Source organism: Carcharhinus amblyrhynchos, unplaced genomic scaffold (genome assembly GCF_965287045.1).
Source record: "Carcharhinus amblyrhynchos unplaced genomic scaffold, sCarAmb.v2.hapA chromosome_186, whole genome shotgun sequence".
Classification (NCBI taxonomy): Eukaryota; Metazoa; Chordata; class Chondrichthyes; order Carcharhiniformes; family Carcharhinidae; genus Carcharhinus; species Carcharhinus amblyrhynchos.
The window spans coordinates 40,001-64,111 of NW_027649926.1; the positions used below are offsets into that span (position 1 = coordinate 40,001).

General features: G+C 44.8%; 2 protein-coding genes across 2 annotated transcripts in view; both read left to right on the forward strand.

The window, feature by feature from the left end:
- LOC145338810 (apoptosis regulator BAX-like) overlaps positions 1-9,376 on the forward strand; it is a 22,181-nt gene extending 12,805 nt beyond the window's left edge. Inside the window, exons 5-6 of the mRNA XM_080183212.1 lie at positions 3,425-3,529; positions 4,211-9,376. Of these exons, the coding sequence (XP_080039338.1) occupies positions 3,425-3,529; positions 4,211-4,306 (201 nt within the window). The 3' untranslated portion in view covers positions 4,307-9,376. The remainder of the gene's footprint in view (positions 1-3,424; positions 3,530-4,210) is intronic.
- Positions 9,377-9,596: 220 nt separating this feature from the next.
- The window catches only part of LOC145338815 (uncharacterized), a 61,087-nt gene continuing 46,572 nt past the window's right edge, over positions 9,597-24,111 (forward strand). The window contains exons 1-4 of the mRNA XM_080183226.1: positions 9,597-9,641; positions 16,566-16,620; positions 18,605-18,796; positions 18,827-19,009. Of these exons, the coding sequence (XP_080039352.1) occupies positions 9,597-9,641; positions 16,566-16,620; positions 18,605-18,796; positions 18,827-19,009 (475 nt within the window). The remainder of the gene's footprint in view (positions 9,642-16,565; positions 16,621-18,604; positions 18,797-18,826; positions 19,010-24,111) is intronic.

Sequence of the window (24,111 nt, forward strand, 5' to 3'; positions counted from 1 at the left end):
CCTGTGTGTGTGTGTGTCTGCACCTGTGTGTGTGTGTGTCTGCGCCTGTGTGTGTGTGTGTGTGTGTGTCTGCGCCTGTGTGTGTGTGTGTGTGTGTCTGCGCCTGTGTGTGTGTGTGTGTGTGTCTGCGCCTGTGTGTGTGTGTGTATGTCTGCGCCTGTGTGTGTGTGTGTATGTCTGCGCCTGTGTGTGTATGTCTGCGCCTGTGTGTGTGTGTGTGTGTATGTCTGCGCCTGTGTGTGTGTGTGTATGTCTGCGCCTGTGTGTGTGTGTGTGTATGTCTGCGCCTGTGTGTGTGTGTGTGTATGTTTTCGCCTGTGTGTGTGTGTGTGTCTGCGCCTGTGTGTGTGTGTGTATGTCTGCGCCTGTGTGTGTGTGTGTATGTCTGCGCCTGTGTGTGTGTGTGTGTATGTCTGCGCCTGTGTGTGTGTATGTTTTCGCCTGTGTGTGTGTGTGTGTGTATGTCTGCGCCTGCGTGTGGGTGGTGGGATTACCTTGTTTTTGAGCTTTGTTGTTTATGACATCAGGAGTTTATTTGAGAAATGAATCTCTGGTGATTTTCTGTGCCCTTTTCCTCTGTTGTACTGTGCGGTTTGTTGTTTTACTTTGCTCACACACACTGACATTTGGAGGGAAATAGTTTAAGTTGGGAGTTTCTCCATATCTGTGTCTATCCCAGTTGAAGCCAGCTCTGATTTACTGCCTCGTCTCTGTTTGGGTAAAGAGTGAACAGGAGAAACTATGATGCTGCAGGGAACTCCTCATCTGCCATGGCTGACTGAGGTTTTTTATTAAACCTGTCTGTGTTGGATCGTTACCAGAATGCTGTCAGCCTCTGGAAATTTAAATTGATTGTGCAGTTAGTGACTGTGCCAGATTCTTTTAACCAGGTAAATCATTATTAACAGAGCATGTTGGCGTTGTGGAACCTGGGCAGTTTCAAAATGTGACCTTCAGTTGCTGCTGCTGCACCGCCCCCACCCCCCCACCCCACACCCCCCCACCCCACACCCCACTTTTGCCAATTGGTGACCTGATAGGTAGGCCCTCAGATCGGAGGATAGAATCATAGAGATAAACAGCACAGAAACAGGCCCTTCAGCCCAACTCGTCCATGCCGACCAGGTTTCCTACACTGAGCTAGTCCCATTTGCCTGCATTTGGTCCATATCCCTCTGAACCTTTTCTATCCATGTACCTGTCCAAATGTCTTTTAAATGTTGTAATTGTACCTGCCTCTACCACCTCCTCTGGCAACTCATTTTATACACGCACCATCTTTTGTGTGAAGAAGTTGCCCCTTAGGTTTAAGATGAGAGGGGAAGGATTTAAAAGAGACCTATGTTCTTGAGGCAGAGAGTTGGTATCAATGGGTGCTATTCGGATTGGCGGTTGGTGACTAGTGGAGTGCCACAGGGATCGGTGCTGGGACCTCAGCTATTTACCATTTATATAGATGATCTGGAGGAGGGGGCTGAGTGTAGGGTGATGAAATTTGCTGATGACACGAAGATGAGTGGAAAAGCAAATTGCGTGGAGGGTGTGGAAAGTCTGCAGAGGGATCTGGATAGGCTGAGCGAGTGGGCGAGGACCTGGCAGATGGAGTATAATGTTAGCAAATGTGAGGTCATCCACTTTGGCAGAAATAATAGTAGGAGGTATATCTATTTAAAGGGCAAAAAGCTGCAGCATGCTACGGTGCAGAGGGACCTGGGGGTCCTTGTGCAGGAGTCGCAAAAACCCAGTCTGCAGGTGCAGCAGGTGATCGAGAAGGTGAATGGGATGCTGGCCTTTATAGCGAGGGGGATAGAATATAAAAGCAGGGAGGTCTTGCTGCAACTGTACAGGGTACTTGTGAGGCCGCAGCTGGAGTACTGTGTGCAGTTTTGGTCACCGCACTTGCACAAGGATATTTTGGCCTTGGAGGGAGTGCAGAGGAGGTTCACTAGGCTGATACCGGAGATGAGGGGGTTGGACTATGAAGACAGACTAAATAGACTGGGTCTGTACTCGCTGGAGTTTAGAAGGATGAAGGGGGATCTTATAGAGACGTATAAGATAATGAAATGGATGGATAGGGTAGAGAGATTCTTCCCGCTCAGAAAGGACAGTAGGACTAGGGGGCACAGCCTCAAGATAAGGGGGGGCGCAGTTTAGAACAGAGTTGAGGAGGAACTTCTTCACTCAAAGGGTGGTGAATCTCTGGAATTCTCTGCCTGTTGAAGTGGTGGAGGCTACCTCACTAAATATATTTAAGTCACGGGTAGATAGGTTTCTGATAGACAGGGGAATTAAGGGTTATGGGGAGAAAGCGGGAAAGTGGAACTGATCCACTTCAGATCAGCCATGATCTTATTGAATGGCGGGGCAGGCTCGAAGGCCTAGATGGCCGACTCCTGCTCCTATTTCTTATGTTCTTATTGTTTTGGACTCCCCTACCCTGGGGAAAGATCTTGGCTATTCGCCTTATCTATCGCCCTCATGATTTTATAAACCTCTGTAAGGGGCAGCATGATGGCACATAGACTTGTTGAGGAGATAGTCCATGGCTGTTCGAGCTTCTCTCAGTAGGGTCCCTTCACACTAATGGTTAGCACTGCTGCCTCACGTCACCAGGGACCCATGCTCGTTCCCGGCTTGGGTCACTGGCTGTGTGGAGTTTGCACGTTGTCCTTGTGTCTGCTTCGGTTTACTCCCACAGTCCAAAGATGTGCTGGTTAGGTTGATTGTCCGTGTTAAATTGACCCTAGTGTTAGGGGATTGGTTGGGTAAATATGTGGAGTTATGGGGGTAGGACCTGGGTGGAATTGTGGTTGGTGCAGACTCAATGGGCCAAATGGCTTCCTTCTGCACCGTCAGGATTCTATGATTCTATAAGGTCATCCTCCTATGATCCAGGGGGAAAAAGTCTCAACCTATTCAGCCTATCTAATTCCAATCTTCTTATAATTCTTGGCTATTGGCCAAACAGTCTCTTTTTACATTTCTGGTATTCCCAAATAAACTAAAATGTTCAAAGGAAATGCAAAGACAGTTATTATGAATGCTCCAATGATTTTACTCTCGGGTTTCTGGCAATCTCTAGAACAATTTGGAGGGTTAGTGACTCCAGGACAGGTCACTCGGAGTGATTTCCACCTCAGTCACAGACGACCCTGCAGTTCTGTGCACTAATGGATAGCATGGATGTGACTTGCAGCAAACTGCGTGCCTTTTAGATGGTCAAAGTTCCAAATAGAGCATTCCACTTTCCTACTAAACTTCACACTGGACCCTGTTACTGTCCACTTATCAAAGTACCTGTTACTTGAGGTCTGAGCTTGGTTTGCAGAACAGAGGGGTTCCTGTACAAGGGCCATGTTGCAGTTTCCTGAATTATCCCTTCAAGTTGTGTGTCTAACAAATGATGTATGATTATTTCTAGGCTATGTGCCAGAAGATTCCGGAACTGATCCAAACTATAATCAGCTGGACTATGGAATATATCCAGGAGAATATTTTGCGATGGATCCGGGACCATGGGGGTTGGGTGAGTGCTCAGAACTCTCTGTGGGATTTCAGTGATCAGGAATGATCTGATGTTGTGCTGTGGATGTTTTTTCTTGCAGTGTGGTTACTAATAGACTGAGGCACTAGCCCCTCCACTGAAACCTCCAGCCTTTTACTGGGATTGTTCCCTGTGGACTGTGACTGGACATTGTAAATCTGTCTGTCATTGGGGCTGGCAGCAAAGAAAGCAGAGCTCCCTGTGATTCTTTAAAATAATCCAGTTGATTCTTTTATATCCACCCAAAAGGTCAGACAGCCTTGAATTAACATTTCATTTAGACGATAACCTATCTGACAGTGCAGCATTCCTGTGTGAATCTACTAAATAAACTCATTAAGTTAATAAATCAAACAGAATGCTGGGCATTGTGGTAAAATTGAAAGTAAGTTGAAGGAGGACTGGATGTGAGACTGGAATCTTCACCTTATCGACCTTCTGATCAGCTAATTATCTCACACAGATACTGTGAGCTGTCTGCACTGTTACCCAGTTAGAAAAAGCTGATTGTAGCTCCAGTTAAATAGCTCGTTGGTGCTGAGATTACTGGCAGTCTAGTGGCTGCTGTCCCAGAAATAACTTGTCTGAACAATTTAGCATCAGGTGAAATGGAAATTCTTCCTCCATTTTGTCGAACTCATTTTTGGTCACTTTCTTTCACAGGAAGCTCTCCTGGGCACACCAACCTGGCAGGCCATTGCGATCTTTACTCTGGGTGTCATCACCACTCTGGTGGTGGTGCAGTGGAAATCTTCCTAGAGCAAAGCTGAGAGCCCAGGGGAGCAGCAGCGGAAAAGACATTATTGTGAAGGGACCCTGCTGAGAGCGGCTCAAACAGCCTTGGACCATCTCCTCAACAAGGGACAGGAGCAGATTCCAGTTTCTCACCAACTAGGCAACTGGGAAGTGGGGTACTCTCTGAGGGGTTCCCTGCTGGGAGAGTGGGGTACTCTGATTGAGGGGTTCCCTGCTGGGGGAATGGGGGGGTTCCTCACTATGTGGAGGAGATGGTATTTTTGTACTGTGTAATGAATATCTTTGGTTGTGACTTAATCTGAAACTGCACATGCTCTGTCTGGGTGGAAGTGGAAGAGAAGGTAGATGCAGGGCGCAGAATCAGTTTTAGCTTCCAGTTCTCCAGCATTCTGTGCTTTTTTTTCATCTGTAGAGGGCACTGAATGTGGTAAAGTCACTTTATAATAGGTAAAGATTGATGTTTGTATGTGGAGCAGTATACAAATGCTGATTGTACATTGATAAATTGCGTTATTTAAGGCATATTGAGACAGCTGATATTGCGACTCAGCTGCAGTTGAGATGTCCCAGTTTCACATCAACAGGACCCATTTCTGTTGCTTTAAATTCAAACGCTCCGTATTCTGCTGCTTATTTCAGGCAGTGTTAAGTTGCTGTGCAGTTGTACAACGTGAGGGCACTATCTTGGAAAGCAGGTAAGCGTAAAGGGATCTTGTATTGCAACGTGATGCACGTCACATGCCCTTTTAGCTCTTGCACAGGTTGGTGATGTGATCCGGAGTGTGAGGATTAGTCAGGCTGTATCTGTGAGTGGACCACTTGCCCACTGGCTAGTATCTTTTACAGATTATATTGACAAAAACCTTTGCCAGTGGTGAAGTTTTTTTAACCTGGCTGTGACATTCCAGAAACTGAGAACAAATGAGAATTTTATACTTTATTGTTGAAGGGTTCATTTACTTGAATATAACCATTACAGCAGTTGGAGGCCACTCAGCCTATTGTGTCTATGCTAGCTCTCTCTAGACCAATGTAATCAGCCCCGTCAATCCTACTTTATATGATATGATGGTCTCCATCTGTCTCCACCACCCTCACAAGCAGTGAGTTCCAGGTCATTACTGCTCATTTTATAAAGAAATGGAGCCTCCCCTCCTACCCCATAACCTGAAATCTGTTTCCTTTAATCCACAAATAATTATTAATGGGGACAGTTTTTCGTTGTCTTATCTAAACCTGTCTTAATCTCTTACACCTCTATCACATCCCCCCCTCAACTTCCTTTGCTCCAAGGAGAACAAGCCCATCTTCTCTAACCTAACCTTGTAACTAAAATCCCTCAGCCAAGAACCGTTCTGGTAAATTTCCTCAACACCTTCACATCCTTCCTAAAGAGTGGTGATCAGAATTCTAGCTGTGGCCACGCCAGACAGCAAAATTGAGCGCTGAATACTTGTATTTCTGGAATGCAAGATCTAAGTACTCTCCCAATATGCCTGCTGCCTTCGAAGATTTCTGCACACGCACCCCTTGCTCTCTTTAGAATTGTGCCATTGAGTCTGTCTCTCTCTCTCTTCCCTTTCTGCCAAAATGTATCACTTTAAACTTCTCTGTATTAAATTCCATCTGCCACTTGTCTGCCCGAGTGCAGTAATAGTGTGCTGGCATCTTTCTGGATTTTCTTTTAGTCACAGTATAGGACAAGAATGAGATTGAATTAACCCAGTATTAGGACATGGTATCGTCTGCTCCTTAGCCTTGTAGCTAAGACTTTTAAAAGTGAAGTAAAAATGTTGCCTGGTGGAGTAAAGGAAGTGCCTGACTCTGTCCCACTCCCCCTCTCCCCACAAGCTGCTGGTTCCCTGCCTCTCGTCCTATTGCACCCAGCTCTGTGCTCTCCACGATATCATGTGGCCTATTGTTGAGAGAAAAGTCCATAGCCTATCCCAACACACATAGCCTGGAGTTGGAGCCAGTACATTTTCCAACTGCTGTGCATCCATGGTCAGGAGAAGGGGGCTTAACACGGAGGTGGGTGGAATTACAATGGTGGGAAATTGTGAAAATACATCTACCTTTTCTGCATTGGATTGGATCACTGGGGAAAGGGGAGGGTTGTAACGGTCACTGGGGGATCTATGGCATCTCTCTCCAGCCAAATGTAATGGTCACTGGGGGGGGGTAATTACAGCTTAGACGTCAAACATACGAAGAAATAGTTGGTTTGTTTCACCAGTGCAGGCAGCTGATGCAAGAGAAATATCCAAATAACAGGAGAAGGTAGTGGGATTGAATCAGTGACAACTCTGAGCTCTCGGTTACCTGTAAAGACATTTGTTCATCCCGGGGCAGCTCGTACCCCTCCAGTGCACTGTCCCCTCCCGGAACAGTCTATACCCCAAAGCACTATCCCCTTCTGGGGCAGCTCAAACCCCTCCCAGTGCACTGTCCCCTCCTCGGACATCCCATATGCTCTTCCCCTGCCCCCAGTGCACTATCCCTTCCTGGAATGGTCCATACCCCACAGCACTGTCCCCTGCTGGGGCAGCTTGCAGCTCCCAGTGTACTGTCCCCCTCTGGAATAGTCCGTACACTGGTGCTCTGTCCCCTCCCGGGCAGCCCCCCCGCCCCCCGGAAATGCACTGTCCCCTCCCAGGGCAATTGGTGCCTATTCCAGATGACCATTTCTTGGTTTCTTGCCTCAGTGATGCTTTAGCTTGTGGAACTGAAAACTATGGTTTAAACCCCCATTCAGACACTCCAGTACTACAGATATGCAGCATTGTCAGAGCTGCCATCTCCCCCTTTTTCAGTAAATGTTGGCAATAGTCAAAGAAAAAGACATTCTGTCTCTGAACCATCTTCCCAGCAAAGCTTGTTTTTGCTGCTGTGTAAATGTGGATTTTAATAGTGGAATCTTGATTATTAATTTCCACATGGATCAGAATGAGGTGCGATACCAGAATTTGCACTTGTCTGTGAAAAGCAGCCTCTGAATCCATTGCCTACAGCTTATCCTTCTGTGACCTGTAATCAGATACATATCCTGCTGATCCTGGAACCCAGAGTGTGCTGGGTTTGGGACTCACAAGTAGTGGGTGCCCTTTGATCACACACACCTTCCTGGGATAGGCATGGAGTGCACTAAAGGCCAAGAAGACTCGACTCTTACTGGTTAATGGAGAGGCCTAATGGGATGAGGTTCAGTCATGGGGCTTTCTCATTGAGCTGGAACTGAGTTGGGCATTTTGTTTTCTGCGGAGGGGTTTGTAGTGGTGGGAAAGGGATGGAAACAATCTGTTTAGTTCAGTGTATCATAATGGTGGTTATGTAGATGCTGCCTTAGTGCAGAAATGTTCACCCTGTCTAACAGCGGTGAATCTGCCATTTTAAATGTTTTTATTATTTAGGAACCCAACACAAGGCTTTTTATTCCCTTCGGACACTGGCTTGGCCATGGACACCTCTCTTGGGAATTGAATTATTTCTTTTTGTATGCAACAAATTGACTTTAGCGTAATGAAACATGAACAAGGAATAGCTCTGTGCTTGATTGCTTCAATATTTGAGCATTCAGAGCTAAACAGATTTTTTCAGGTACACCCATACATTGCTATTAATTAAACACTCAATGTCTCTTCCTGATGCCTTTAACTTTTGTGTTAACTTGATTCAGATCAGTGAACTCAGTTTAACCCCTTTCATATGATAGTTGATGCAAAAATAATAACTTTTATATGTGCAGAATGATTGCAGACCAGTATTCCCTATAAAATTTATGCATCCCACTAAACCACATAGTCTATAATTTTTAGACTGGGAAATCTCTAGAGGGTGGGAGGTAGAACCCAGTTGTCATTTTTATTAGTAACGGGACCCAGTCTGCATCAATTTATTTCTGGTCTGTTGTTGCTCCAAAATTGTGTTTGCGTCTAAGACTTCTTTCAATTGCCTTATCTTTCTTTATATAAAAATGTGAACTGATATTACTCCTGTTAACATCTCAGGAGCAATGAATTTTGTTCCTGTTGAATTCTATTTGTGTATTTTTAACTGTTGGAGATTCCTTGAGCCAGGCCCTCTGTGGTCTTCATTCTTGGTGCTGGTTCTGACTTGTGAAAGTAGTTTTAGGCTGCAGTGCTTTGCCCTGTGGTGTGTTGCTTCCTGCCCTGCATGTGCTTTGGCCTCTGCATATAGTGCCTTGCTGTTGAACCTGCCCCAGTCAGGATTCACTCCTCTTAATCAATGGTCCAAACTTGTGTCTTTGTTTAAAAGTACACGGGAACAAAGCTTTGGTCTCCTAATTAGCCTTTGGGATAATTTTCGGGTTAACTTTGACATGTCCTAACTCTGGGATTTTATAATTGTGTATTGAAATGTGTGCTTGTTTTTGAAGAACTGAACACATAGTAAAACCACTGACCGGCAGCTTTACAGGTTATAAGAATAGCTTAACAATGAGCAAAGACATTAATCTAGATGGAGGTGACCATCAGACTTTTTGTTAATTCCCAAAATAATCAAATGTTATATCTTTGTACAATGTGCAGTTCTCCCCAAGTGTTTCTCCCTGTTTTCTAGCTGTGCCCAATTTACAACAACTTGAGACTGATCACTGGATCCTTGTGATATCACAGCGTTAATAAGTTTGCACAGACTGGGGTCAAACCCAGAACCCTCCTGGTTGGCAGCTGGTGCAGATGTCCTTTTTCAAATTTCTTCTATCTAACAATATCCTTGAGCATTTATGAAAAAGCTGTCAACCAGTGTTGAGGTTATTGTGACTCTGCACTTCTAATTTGGGGTTGTTGCACAGTGCTGTGGTTTCACTGTGCAATACTGTATGAGGTATGATATCTTCAAGCTGAACTGTAAAACCTTTGTACAGAAATGTATGAGTCACATTATTTTCAGAATTCATCAACAGCAGAAATCTCACAAAAGCTCTGCTTTTTCTCATGCTGTGAATATAAACCACAACTTGAATGTCATCTAAGGGCTGTTTTTGTACTATGGTAAATTCCATATTTTCTGATTTCTCTTTTTCCAGAATAAACAATAAACTGAAAAGAAGCATACTGCTGATTTTTTAAAATTATTTCCCAACATCACAAACAGCGCCCATTTCTAGATATTTCCATCTTGCTCATTGTGCTTGGAAGGGAGGGAAATCCACCAACCAAGTCCACGTAGAGCAGTAAAATATAATAATCTGAAGCCTTAAAGAGCAACCAATACTGGGGAAAGGCAAAAGTTCTTAATAGATAGGCGCATGTGGCGTTGAGGCTACTGGATGGAGCATAAATTAAACTCCGAGCAGCCTCTACACTGCTCCAAGGTAAGTAAAACACATGATTAGATATAGAGTAAAGCTCCCTCTACACTGTCCCCCATCAAACCCTCCCAGGACAGGTACAGCACAGGGTTACATACAGAGTAAAGCTCCCTCTACACTGTCCCCCCATCAAACACTCCCAGGACAGGTACAGCACAGGGTTACATACAGAGTAAAGCTCCCTCTACACTGTCCCCCATCAAACCCTCCCAGGACAGGTACAGCACAGGGTTACATACAGAGTAAAGCTCCCTCTACACTGTCCCCATCAAACACTCCCAGGACAGGTACAGCATGGGGTTAGATACAGAGTAAAGCTCCCTCTACACTGTCCCCATCAAACACTCCCAGGACAGGTACAGCATGGGGTTAGATACAGAGTAAAGCTCCCTCTACACTGTCCCCATCAAACACTCTCAGGACAGGTACAGCACGGGCTTGGATGCAGAGGAAATTTATCACTGGATTACAGGAAGGGTGTTGCCACACTAAATTCTCCCTCAATGTATCTTAACAGGCACCGTACTGTGGTGACTAGGAGATTTTCACAGTAACTTCATTGCAGTGTTAATGTAAATATACTTGTGACATGAATAACAACTTATTTAAATCAGAAGTATCTGCATCTGGATGCAGTAGATTCTTGTTCTGTTTTAAACTGTTTCCTCTCTCTCCAGACCAGCTGCAAGTTAGAGGGTCAGCAAGGAAGTGGGTTAGGGAGCCAGAGAAAGTGGCAGCTGAAGGTCACACAGCCTTGTGTGCAGAACTACAAAAGACATAACAGTGCTGGATTTAAATTGGTAAGTAGGTGGACAAGATGGGATGGGAAGGGGGCAGAAATAGAGCTTTATTAAGATGGTGGCACAGTGGTTAGTATTGCTGTCTCACAGCCAGGGGCACAGGTTTGATTGTAGGAAGTAGCTGGGTAATATGTGGAGCTACAGGGATAAGGCCTGGATAAAATGTTCTTTCAGACTCGGTGCAGGTGTGATGGACCGAATAGCCTTCCATCAATTCTATCAATGATTCCTTCCAGCCTTGAAGCGTGATCTCTAGTAGTTTCCCAGTGCTCCTACATTAGGTCATATGAGTCACATGGCTATAGAAATATTTAATCTCAGTGACTACTCTGTACTGTCAATAAAAGTCATTGTAACAATTCATATCTTAAATCATTAGAATAGTTTGGAATATGAGATTGTACGATCAGATTACTCTGACCAAGATGGCAGGTTTCAGTTTGTGGGGGTGTATTTTCCAACAAAGGTTTGATTGTTTCTGTTTGTATTCTTTACACAATTCCCAAATACTTCACATTGAGGAAGTGAGCTCTGTAAACTCAACAGAACTTTAAAAGATGCTGTGGTAATTTCTCCTTGCTGCAGATATTTTTTTAAAAAGTTATTGTCTGGTTGAATCAAATTTGGGTTTTATAGATTAAAGCAGCAGTGACAGTGCACGGAAGTGTTTGATTAAAATGGCCCTCTGAACATTTATAATAAAAATTGGGTCTCTCCTTGATGATATTGTCAGAAGAATAAAATCAGAAAACTAAAAAAGATACAATTATAATATGTTTAATCTCCCTTCAGCCAGACCGATATTGAAATAACTATTTTGCTACATAGTTTGTTGCAGTTAATGAACTACGTTTCCTTTACATGAACAAGATGTTCCTTTCATTGCTGATGTGTTACCGATAAGTGCTTTGTGTTACCTCTGGCCATTTTCTTCAGCTTGTTAATTTTCTTAGCCTCCTCTCTCCTCCGCATGCTGCTACCTGCTCTCTGGTTCAATCCTACATACTTCCAAAGCACAACAAACCATTTTCACAGCAAAACAACAGTGCTGTACACATCTTGTGAGCCATGGTTAAGCCACCCCTGGTATTGGGGATAACATTGGTATGGATCGAAGATCAGCTGGCTAACAGGGAAATAGAGGGTAGGTGGAAAGTTTTCTAGTCAGTGGGTGTGGTGAGTGCTGTTCCAAAGAGATCTGTGCCAGGGCCTCCGAGCTTTATAATTTATAGAAATGATTTGGACAAAGCGATAGTTGTTAATATTCTGATGCCAAAAAAGTGTTCCCATGTCTGCTTCCCTTCTAGCTGGGACACCATGTGGATTCAAAAAGTACTGTCATAGAATTGAGTTAGGAAACAAGAAGGAGCGAAAAACATTGATGGGGATAGTCGACAGACCACCAAACTGCAATGGTAAATAACGTTGGGAGCAACATTAGACAGGAAATCAGAGATGCGAGTATTAAAGGAACATCTGTGATTATGGGTGACTTTAATCTGCATATAGATTGGGAGAATAGAGAAAGAATTTCTGGAGTGCATATGGGATGATTTTCTGGAGCAATACGTTGAGGAACCAATAAGGGAGCAGGCCACCTTGGACTGTGTGCAATGAGAAAGGATTAGTTGTGAGAGAACCCTTGAGGATGAGTGACCATAATATGGTAGAATTCTTTGTCCAGGTGGATAGTGACGTAGTTGATTCTGAGACCAGGGTCCTGAATCTCAATAAAGGGAACTGTGATGGTACGAGGCACCAATTGGCCATGATGGACTGGGAACCGTTACTGAGGGAAAGATGGTGGAGAGATAATGGCAGGCATTTAAAGAACGAATAGATGAACTTCAGAAGTTGTTTATTCCTGTTAGGCACAAGAGTGGTAAGGGAATTGTGGTCAAACCATGGCTTACAAGAAAAATTAGAGATTGCATGCTTCTTCCTTGAATCTGATACTAATTGGCAAGGAAAAGCAATAGGTCTGAGGATTGGAAGCTTTAAAATTCAGCAAAGGAGGACCAAGGGATTGATTAAGAAGGGAAGAATAATGTATGAAAGTAAGCTAGCGGGGAACTTAAAAACTGACTGTAAAAGTTTCCATAGATACATAAAGAGAAAAAGACTGACACAAACTAATGTAGGTCCCTTACAGAAACGGGAGCATACGTAACAGGGAATAAAGAAATGGCCGAGGAATTAAATTTGTTCTTTATTCATGTCTTTCTTTGTGAAGACTGAAGCAAAGTACCAGACGTGCTGAGAGAAACTTGTTTTCATGAGAAACTGGAAGAAATCAGCATTAGTAGAGAAATGGTTTTGAGGAAATTGATGGGATTAAAGATGGATTAATCTCCCGGTGCTGATAATCTTCATCCCAGAGTACTTAAGGAAGTCGCCTTGGAAATAGTAGATTCATTGGTGGTTATTTTCCAAAATTCTTTGGACTCTGGGCTGCCTCCTACCGATTGGAGGGTAGGTAATGTAAGCCTGCTATTCAAACAGGGAGGTAGAGAGAAACTGGGGAACTATAGACCAGTGAGCCTAATGTCGTCTGTAATCTCAAGGAGTTGGAGAAAAGATAATAATATTTAAATGTAAATGCACGGTTTCATATCATTGTTTCTTACTTGTTTGTTCATGTTTTATGAATCAAACTTCATACGATATTGAAGAAAGATATTAGCATAAATGATGTGGAATCTGTATGGATCGAATTAAGAAACAACAAGGAGCTGCAAACCTTTGATGGGGGTGGTATACCAAACTGTAGAGGTAATGTTGGGAAAAGCATTAGACAGGAAATCAGAGATGCGAGTGTTAAAGGAACATCTGTGATTATGGGTGATTTTAATCTGCATACAGATTGGGAGAATCAAATTAGTCACAGTACAATAGAGAAAGAATTTCTGGAGTGCATACGGGATGGTTTTCTGGAGCAGTACGTTGAGGAATCAACAAAGGATTGGCCATTTTGGACTGTGTGTTGGGCAATGAAAAAGGATTAGTTGGCTGTCTAGTTGTGAGAGAACCCTTGAGGATGAGTGACCATAATATGATTGAATTCTTTGTCAAGGTGGATAATGATGTAGTTGATTTTGAGACCAGGATCCTGAATCTCAATAAAGGGAACCATGATGTTATGAGGCATGAATTGGCCATGATGGACTGGGAAAGGAAAGACAGTGGCCCAAAGGCAGGCATTGAAAGAACAAATAGGTGAACTCCAGAAATTGTTTATTCCTGTTTGGCGGAAGAGTGGTAAGGGAATTGTGGCCAAACTGTGGCTTAAAAGGGAAATTAGAGATACTATCTGATTCAAGGAAGAAGCATAGAAAATGGCAAGGAAAAGCAATAGGTCTGAGGATTAGAAGCTTTAAAATCCAGTAAAGGAGGACCAAGGGATTGATTAAGACGGGAAAAATTGAGTATGAAATAAGCTAACAGGGAACTTAAAAACTCACTGTAAAAGTTTCCATAGATATGTAAAGAGAAAAAGACTGACACAAACTAATGTAGTGCCTTACAGTCAGAAACGGGAGCATACGTAACAGGGAATAAAGAAATGGCCGAGGAATTAAATTTGTTCTTTGCTTCAATCTTCACAGAGAAAGACATGAATGATGTACCAGACGTGCTGAGAGAAACTTGTTTTCATGAGAAACTGGAGGAAATCAGCATTAGTAGAACATAGAACATAGAACATTACAGCGCAGAACAGGCCCTTCGGCCCACGATGTTGCGCCGACCAGTTAAAAAACAATGACCCTCTAACCTAAACCAATCCCTTTCCATCCATAAACCTATCCACGGATCTCTTAAACACCCCCACTTAAGGAAGTGGCCTTGGAAATAGTAGATTCATTGGTAGATATTTTCCAAAATTCTTTGGACTCTGGGCTGCCTCCTACAGATTGGAGGGTAGCTAATGTGAGCCTGCTATTCAAACAGGGAGGTAGAGAGAAACTGGGGAACTATAGACCAGTGAGCCTAATGTCGTCTGTACTGAGGAAATTGCTAGCGTCAAGGATTTCATAGCTCAGCATTTGGAAGGCAGTGGTATAATCAGACAAAATTAGAATGGATTTACAAAAGGGAAATGATGCTTGATGAATCTACTGGAATTCTTTGAGGATGTAACTAATAGAATTCACTGAGGAAAACCAGTAGATGTGGTTTATTTAGACTTTCAGAAGGCTTTCGACAAAGTCTCACATAACAGACTACTCTGTAAAGTTAAAGCACGTGGGATTGCAGGTAATGTGTAGAGATGGATAGAAAGCTGGTTAGCAGATAGGAAGCAAAGAGTTGGCATAAATGGGTCTTTTTCTGATGGGCAGTCAGTGACTAGTGAGGTTCTGCAGGGATCTGTGCTCGGACCCTAACTGTTCACATTATATATTAATGATTTGGAAGAGGGAACTGAATATATTATCTCTAAATTTGCAGATGACATAAAGTTGGGTGGGAGGATGAGCTGTGAGGAGGATGGAGAGATGCTTCAGTGTGATTTGGACAGGCTGAGTGTGTGGGTATGTGCATGGCAGATGCAGTATAATGTGGATAAATGTGAGGTTATCCACTTTGATAACAATAATAGGAAGACTTGAATGAGTGTAAATTGAGAGAGGTGAACTCTTAGCACCTTGGTGTCCTCATGTATTAGTTGCTGCAAGTAAGCACACAGGTACAACAAGTAGTAAAGAAGGCAAATGGTATGTTGGCCTTCATAGCGAGAGGATTTGAGTGTAGGGATAAGGATGTTTTGCTGCAAAGTCATTGCTGAGTCCACACCTAGAGTATTGTCTGCAGTTTCTGTGTCCTTATCTGAGGAAGGATGTCCTTGCTGTAGAGGAAGTACAGTGAAGGTTTACCAGGCTGATTCCTGGGATGGCAGGTCTGTCATATGAGGAGAGACGAAGTCTATTGGGATTATATTCACTGGAGTTTAGAAGACTGAGAGGGAATCTCATAGAAACTTATAAAATTCTAACAGGGTTAGATAGGATAGATTCAGAAAAAATGTTCTCAGAGGTGGGAGAGTCCAGAAGTCGGGGGTCATAATTTGAGGATAAGGGGTAAATATTTTAGAACTGAGATGAGGAGAAAGTTCTTCACACAGAGACTGGTGAATATGTGGAATTCACTACCACAGAAAGTAGTTGAGACAAAAATATTGTCTGATTTTAAGAAGAAATCAGATATAGCTCTTGGGGCTAAAGGGATATGGGAGGAAGGGTGGATCAGGATATTGAAGTTGATGAACAAAATGAATGGTGGAGCAGGCTCGAAGGGCCAAATGGCCTACTCCTGCTTCTAGTTTCTATGAATCATAGAATTCTTACAGTGCAGAAGGAGGCCATTCAGTCCATCGAGTCTGCAGTGACTTTCTGTCTCTAACTCTGTAATCCCCCATATTTAACCCGCTAATCTCCCTAAACTACATATCTTGGGGCACAAGCTTTAAAGCATAAGCTTTACTCTACTAATCCCGTGCTGTACCTGTCCTGGGAGTGTTTGATGGGGGGACAGTGTAGAGGGAGCTTTACTCTGTATCTAACCCCATGCTGTACCTGTCCTGGGAGTGTTTGATGGGGGGACAGTGTAGAGGGAGCTTTACTCTGTATCTAACCCTGTGCTGTCCCTGTCCTGGGAGTGTTTGATGGGGGGACAGTGTAGAGGGAGCTTTACTCTGTATCTAACCCCATGCTGTACCTGTCCTGGGAAACCATTTGCATGCATTTAAATTGACTTAATGGGCTAGACACCCAACTTTACCAGCAATACCCCTTTACCACCGTTTCGCCCATCCAGAATCGGCGTGAAACAGACATGCTCTATAAAAGTCCAATTCCAGCGCTCCAGTTAGTGAGGTATCGGTGCCTAGCATCTGACAATTCTCTGCTTGAGATCAGAGGGGAGGGAGGGTTCTGCTGCCACTCTGCCTGAGATCATTGGTGGGGGAGGGGCCCGCAATCAGATTGGGTGGGGCGGGGATGTGTGGATAAGGGGGTCAGTAATGTTGTGAGGGCGGTGCAATGTCTGTGGGGGCCAGAAGGAGGCATTATCTGGTCCAGGAGTGATGTGGCAGGGTAGCGTTATTCTATCTTTTTTTCCTGTGCACGCGCAGTTAGAGGAACCGATTGGTGCTGCAGAATTTTGGGCGTGTAAAGCCCCGGCCACAGGTTTGTGTAGTGCGATTTGGAATTGCTGATATTTTTGCAGGCAGAATGCGCCTGACAACAGGTCTAAAAGTCGTATCTGAAACATTCCTAGTTTCATGTCTGTCTAGCACTTAGAATTAAAATAATAAAATAGGGCCCTCAGAGTTTCTATAGATATGTCAAGAGAAAGAGGTTAGTGTAGCATAGGTTCCCTACAGACAGAAACAAGAGAATGTACAATGGGGACGAAGAATTGAATACACACTTTTGTTCTGTCTTCACAAAAGAGGATGCAAATCAAATGCCAGAAATGCTGGAGAATGTAAGATTTAGTGAGAGGGAAGAACTGAAGGAGATCAATATTAATAGAGAAATGGTGCCAGGAAAATTGATGGGCTTGAAGGTGGATAAATCCCCAGGGCCTGAAAATCTACATCTCAGAGTACTTAAAGAAGTGGCTGTAGAAATAGTGGATGCATTGGTGGTCATCTTCCAGGATTCTATAGACTCTGGAACAGTCCCTGCAGATTGGAGGGGAGCGAATATCACTCCAATATTCAAAAAGGGAGACAGAGAAAGAAACAGGGAATTATAGACCAGTAAACTTAACATCGATAGTGGAGAAAATTCTCAAATCCATTATCAAAGACTTTATAGCAGAGCATTTAGAAAGCAGTGGCAGGATCAGACAGAGTCAGCATGGATTTATGATGCTTGGCAAATCTGTTGGAATTCTTTGAAGATATAACTAGTAGAGTTGACAAGGGGGAACCAGTCGATGTGATATATTTGGACTTTCAGAAATCACTTGACAAAGTCCAGCACAAGAGATTATCGTGCAAGAATAAAGCGCATGGGAATGGAGAAATGTATTGAGATGGTTAGAAAACTGGTTGGCAGAGAGGAAACAAAGAGTAGGAATTAATAGGTGCATTTTAAATTGGCAGGCAGTAACTAGTGAGGTGCCACAGGAATCAGTGCTGGGACCCCAGCTATTCACAATATATATCAATGATTTGAATGAGGGAACAAAATGTAACATCTCAAAGTTTGCAGATGATATCAAGTTGGGTGGGAGGGTGAACTGTGACGAGGATACAGAGATCCTTCAGAATGATCTGGGTGGGTTGGGTGAATGGACTAATCAATGGCAGATGCAGTATAATTTGGATGAACGTGAGGTTATTCACTTTGGAAGCAAAAACAAGGTGGCAGATTATTACCTGGATGGTTGTAAATTGGGAGAGGGGCGTGTGCAGCGGGACCTGGGTGTCCTTGTGCACCAGTCACTGAAGGTAAGCATGCAGGTACAGCAGGCAGTAAAGAAGGCAAATGCCATGTTGGCCTTCATTGCGAGAGGTTTCGAGTACAGGAGCAGGGATGTGTTGTTGCAATTACGCAGGACCTTGGTGAGGCCACACCTAGATTATTTTGTGCAATTTTGGTCTCTTTTTCTCTGAAGAAGAATGTCCTTGCTGTCGAGGGAGCGCAGTGAAAGTTTACCAGGCTGATTCCGGGGATGGCAGGACTGATGTATAGAGACTTATAAAATTCTAACAGGACTAGACAGAGTAGATACAGGGAGGATGTTCCTGATGGTGGAGGGAGGACAGAACCAGGGGTCACAGCCTGAGGATTCAGGATAGACTCTTTAGGACGGAGATGGGGAGACATTTCTTCACCCAAAGAGTGGTGAGCCCCTGGAATTCATTATTACAGGAAGTAGTTGATGCCAAAACATTGAATGTGTTCAAGAGGTGGCTGACTATAGCACGGGAGCAAATGGGATCAAAGGTTATGGGAAGAAAGCAGGATTAGGCTACTGAGTTGGATGATCAGCCATGATCCAATGAATGATGGAGCAGGTTCGAAGGGCCGAATGGCCTCCCCTATCTTCTGTTTAACTGGATGATGTTTGACTGTTGGCCAAAGAATCCTATCATACAATCATTCAAATTTCCTCGTTTTTAATATTTTTCTATTTGATAAAGGAAAATTTTCGAAGAGAATGAGAAAGTAAAGCCGATGTTTGCTGTGGGGCTGGTTGTTTGCAGGTCGCTGCAGCCTTATTTAATTCTCGGAGACTCCAGGCCAGCCCGGGAGAGTTGGCACCCGCCGGGATCCGGCCCGGGAGAGTTGGCATCCGCCGTGATCCGGCCCGGGAGAGTTGGCAGCCGCCGGGATCCGGCCCGGGAGAGTTGGCATCCGCCGTGATCCGGCCCGGGAGAGTTGGCAGCCGCCGGGATCCGGCCCGGGAGAGTTGGCAGCCGCCGGGATCCGGCCCGGGAGAGTTGGCAGCCGCCGGGATCCGGCCCGGGAGAGTTGGCAGCCGCCGGGATCCGGCCCGGGAGAGTTGGCATCCGCCGTGATCCAGTTCGCCGTTGCTGCCATTTTGGGAGGTGGAGAAGCGGTGAGTGAGAGACCGGGGGGCGAGGGGGAGCGGGGGGGGGCACCGCCACCTGGAGAAAATCCGGGGAAGCGTCAGCTCCGCCGAGCGGGGCCGGGAGGCGAGGGCCCGGAGCCCGGGGCCTTTCCCAATGGGGAAGCGGGCGATGCGGGAGTGACCCCGGGGCGGGAACCGGCCTCCGGGGGGGGGACAAAACATCAACTTCACCCCCCCCCAAACCGGGTGTGTCTCCCCCCCCCCCGGGTGTCAGTTAAGCACAATTTGCATTGTCGGTTTTCTTAACCTGCACTTTACACAAATATTTATTAATTTTGTCTTCAATTATTATTTCTGGAACCTTCCCCAGTAAAGTTGCTGGGTTTGTCTTCACATTTCTCCAACTCTCCGCTCCCACCCCAACTCTGAGGAAGACTGGGAAATGGGGGTTCGCCTCTCCCTAATTTCAACTCCTGCTTCATTTACTCTCCACTGACTCTACTTCCCCCAATCTCAGGGCATCATCCAACACCATCGGGGCCCACCTAAGGTTTCAGTTCCTCTTTACAATTTATCATTTGATTCACTGAGATTAAAAACCTGACTATCTCAACCTTAAATAAATTCAACAATGAAGCACCACAGCCTTCTGAGGGAGAGAATTTTAAATATTCAGGGCTAACTGAAGACATTTCTCCTCATTTCAGTATGAAATGATAATCCTTTCTTTTGAGTCTGTGCCCTTTGTTTTAGATTCTCCAGTCAGGGGGAGAGAACTTTGTGTTTTACCCTGTCAAGTCCTTTTAAAATCTTGTATGTTTCAATGCAATCACCTCTTATTCTTCTAAACTCCAGAGAATATGGGCCATAAGATATAGGAGCAGAATTAGGCCATTAGGCCATTCAGCCCATCGATTCTGCTCCACCATTCGGTCATGGCTGATATGTTTCTCAATCCCATTCTCCTGCCTTTTCCCCATAACCTTTGATCCCCTTACCAATCAAGAACCTATCTATCTCCATCTTAAAAACACTCAATGACCTGGCCTCCACAGCCTGCTATGGCAACTAATTCCACAGATTCACCACCCTCTGAAGAAGGGTGAAGGCTGAAGAAATTCCATGATGTGGAAATGCCAGTGTTAGACTGGGTTCCTCCTTATTCCTCCTTATCTAAAAGGATTCTAAAAGGTCATCCCTTTAATCTGAGGCTGTGCCCTTGGCTCCTAATCTCCCCTACTAATGGAGATGGCACGGTGGCACAGTGGTTAGCATTGCTGCCTCACAATGCCAGGGACCTGGGTTCAATTCCCAGCTTGCGCCACTGTCTGTGTGGACTCTGCACGTTCTCCCCGTTTCTGCGTGGGTTTCCTCCCACAGTCCAAAGATGGTTATGTGGATTAGCCATGCTAAATTGCCCTTTTGTGTCAGGGGAACAAGAGAGGATAAATGCATGGGGTTATGGGGATTGGGCTTGGGTGGATTGTGGTTGGTGCAGACTCGATGGGCCAAATGGCCTCCTTCTGCACTGAAGAATTCTATGGGTTCTATCTTCTCCACATCCATTCTATCCAGGCCTTCCAGTATTCTGCAAGTTTCAATGTGACTTAACTTTTACTACCAAAGTGAGTAACCTTACACTTCTCCACGTATCGCTTTGCAGCCTTTTTGTGTCCTCCTCAGAGCTTGGATTCCCAGTCAGTTTTGTATCATTAGGAAACTTAGATCCATTATTCTCTCTCTTTTTGTCTAAATTATTAATATAAATTGTAAATAGTTGAGACCACAGCACTGTGCTATTCACTGCCTGCCAACTTGAAATTACCCCATTTATTCCTCCTCTTTATTCCTTCCCTTTTGCTTCCTGTATATTAACAAATTCATGCTAACATATCACTCCCAATTCCATGAGTTCTTATCTTGTGTATTAACCTTTTGTGTGGCACCTTATTAAATGCCTTTTGGAAATCCAAGTAGATATCTACTGGCTCCCTATAATCTACCCTACTAGTTAATCATCAGAAAACTCCATTTGTCAAACAGGATTTCCCTTTTCAGAGCCTGAAGAAATTGGATATAGCCTGGGGCAGTGAGAGCGACAAAGAGAGAATAACTCAGTGTGAGAGACCGGGAAATAGGCCAGCAGCTAAAACAGAAAAGATACCCAGGATGAAAACTCAAACACTATCCTGGTTTGGGTCATGGATTCCTTATGTCTGGTTTCTTTCTGCTTTGATAGGAAAAGAACACTAGCCCCAACAGTGGGATTGATGGGGTGTGATTTTATCTATCCATTTGGCCTGTTTTTCTGAATAGTCAATTATCTTGAGTCAAGTCAATGAAAACTTCTTCAAAGTCTTTGGGTCCATTTCCTCCCCTTGCTAAGATGTGCTTGTGGTGTAAAACAGATTAAGTTCATGTTGTCACCAGCTGAACACAGATCCTTGGACTGTTGTGTACTCGATCGCTTGTGTGTTTTGTTTTGACAGGTTTATCGTCAGTAAATTTGAACCATGAGGCTATAAGTACACAAAACAGTGTAACCATGATGAAAATATTGCTGATTTTGTGTAAAATGGTAGTATTGTGATCTCTTCCAGTACATTTACTTGTTGGCCTATCCAACCTGGTACCAAATGGAGGCCCCTTCATCTCAGGCTACAGAACATTGACCAAACTTTTATTTAGCTGCTACCCACTATGTGTACAATTTGAGATATTCTTAACTGTGTACAATGTATCCCAGCAAGCACTCCAGGACAGGTACAGCACGGGGTTAGATACAGAGTAAAGCTCCCTCTACACTGTCCCCCCATCAAACACTCCCAGGACAGGTACAGCACGGGGTTAGATACAGAGTAAAGCTCCCTCTACACTGTCCCCCCATCAAACACTCCCAGGACAGGTACAGCACGGGGTTAGATACAGAGTATAGCTCCCTCTACACTGTCCCCCCATCAAACACTCCCAGGACAGGTACAGCACGGGGTTAGATACAGAGTAAAGCTCCCTCTACACTGTCCCCATCAAACACTCCCAGGACAGGTACAGCACAGGGTTAGATACAGAGTAAAGCTCCCTCTACACTGTCCCCCCATCAAACACTCCCAGGACAGGTACAGCACGGGGTTAGATACAGAGTAAAGCTCCCTCTACACTGTCCCCCCATCAAACACTCCCAGGACAGGTACAGCACAGGGTTAGATACAGAGTAAAGCTCCCTCTACACTTGTCATGTCTTGCCAACCTAAAACAAATTTATGTCTACTCTGTGTTTTCTGTCAGCCAATCTGTTATGATGGCCACGTGGAATCATCAAAAAATCTACGCATGAGTTTTGTAGAGTATGAGTTTCCTTACTGAGTGAGCAGAGACTTGCCCAATGGGAAGTAGTCAGCAGGGGTATGTAGGCCTGTTGCTTTATCCAGACCCAAGTTATAGGTCCTGAGGTGAAGAGTATCTGACTGTAAACTCTGGGCACAACTTTTCTCTTTGGTGCACAATAAAAGTGTTGGTGATGGGAGGCTGACGTTTGCTGTATTACTACATTGGTGATGAGGAGATTCACTAATGAGGGGTCACTGGTGTGGAGGAGAGCTCGCTGACACGGGGAAGGGGTCAGTGGCACGGGGAAGGGGTCAGTGGCACGGGGAAGGGGTCACTGGCACGGGGAAGGGGTCACTGGTGCGGGGAAGGGGTCGCTGGCGCAGGGAAGGGGTCACTGATGCAGGGGGAGAAAATTACAAATAGTGTTAACGTAGACAATGTAAAGCTCCTGATTATCACCATGAGGAGAAAACTTCCTGTCCTGAACAATCCCACACGTTACCCACACGGGGTAGGGGTCACTGGCATGGGGGAGGGGTTGCTGGCACAGGGAGGGGTCACTGGCATGGGGGTAGGGGTCATTGTCACAGGGGGAGGGGCTGCTGGAACAGAAGGGCAGGTTAATACGGTGGTGCAAAAGCACATAGCACACACCTTTATCAATCGGGGTCTAGATTACAAAAGCAGAGATGTCATGATGGAGTTGTATAGAACTTTGCTGAGGCCACAGCTAGGGTAGTACCTGCAGTTTTGGTCACCACGTTATAGGAAGGATGTGAATGCACTGGAGGGGGTGCAGAGGAGATTCACCAGGATGCTGCCTGGGGTGGAATATTTAAGTTATGAAGAAAGGTTGGATAGGCTCGGGAGTGGTTTCGTTGGTGTGGAGAAAACTGAGAGGGCAACCTGATTGAGGTGTTCTAGATTACGAGAGATATGGGCCAAGTGGATAAGGAGCAGCTGTTCCTCTTAGTTGGAGGGTCAGTCACAAGGGGAACATAGGTTCAAGGTGGTTTAGGGAGGACATGAGGAAAAACTTTACCCCGAATGTGCTGCCTGGGAGGGTGGTGGAGGCGGGATGCCTCACATCCTTTAACATGTACCTGGATGAACACTTGGTACGTCATAACATTCAGCGCTATAGTCCAAGTGCTGGCAGATGGGATTAGGTGGGAATTCAGGTGTTTCTAATGTGTCAGTATGGACTTGATGGGCCAAAAGGCCTCTTCTGTGCTGTATGATTGATTCTCTGATTTTAACCATCACCCCTTGATATTTAGTGGCATTACTAACACTGATTCCTCCATTATCAACAACCTGGGGTTACCACTGACCAGAAGCTGAACTGCACTAGCCACATAAATACTGTGGCAACAACAGTAGGCCAGAGGCTCATCTTCTGACTCCCTGAAGCCTGTGCACCATCTCTAAGGCACAGGTAAGGAATGTGACTGAATACTCTCCATTTGCCTGAACGAATTATGTCCAACAACATTCAGGAAGCTTGACAAAATCCAGGAAAAGCAGCACCCCAATGATTGGCTTCATCATTTGCTGCCTCCATCCCTGATGTACAGTGGCAGCACCGTATACCTGCTTTGCAGCAATTTACCGAAGGCCCTTTCAACAGCAGGTTCCAGACCTGTGCTCTCTATCACCTAGGACAAGAGCAACAGAGCCATGGGAAAATATAATCAGCTACAAGTTCCCCTCCAAACCATACACCATCCTGATTTGGAAATATATCGGCTGTTCCTTCACTGTTGCTGGGTCACAATCCTGGAACACCCTAACAGCACTGT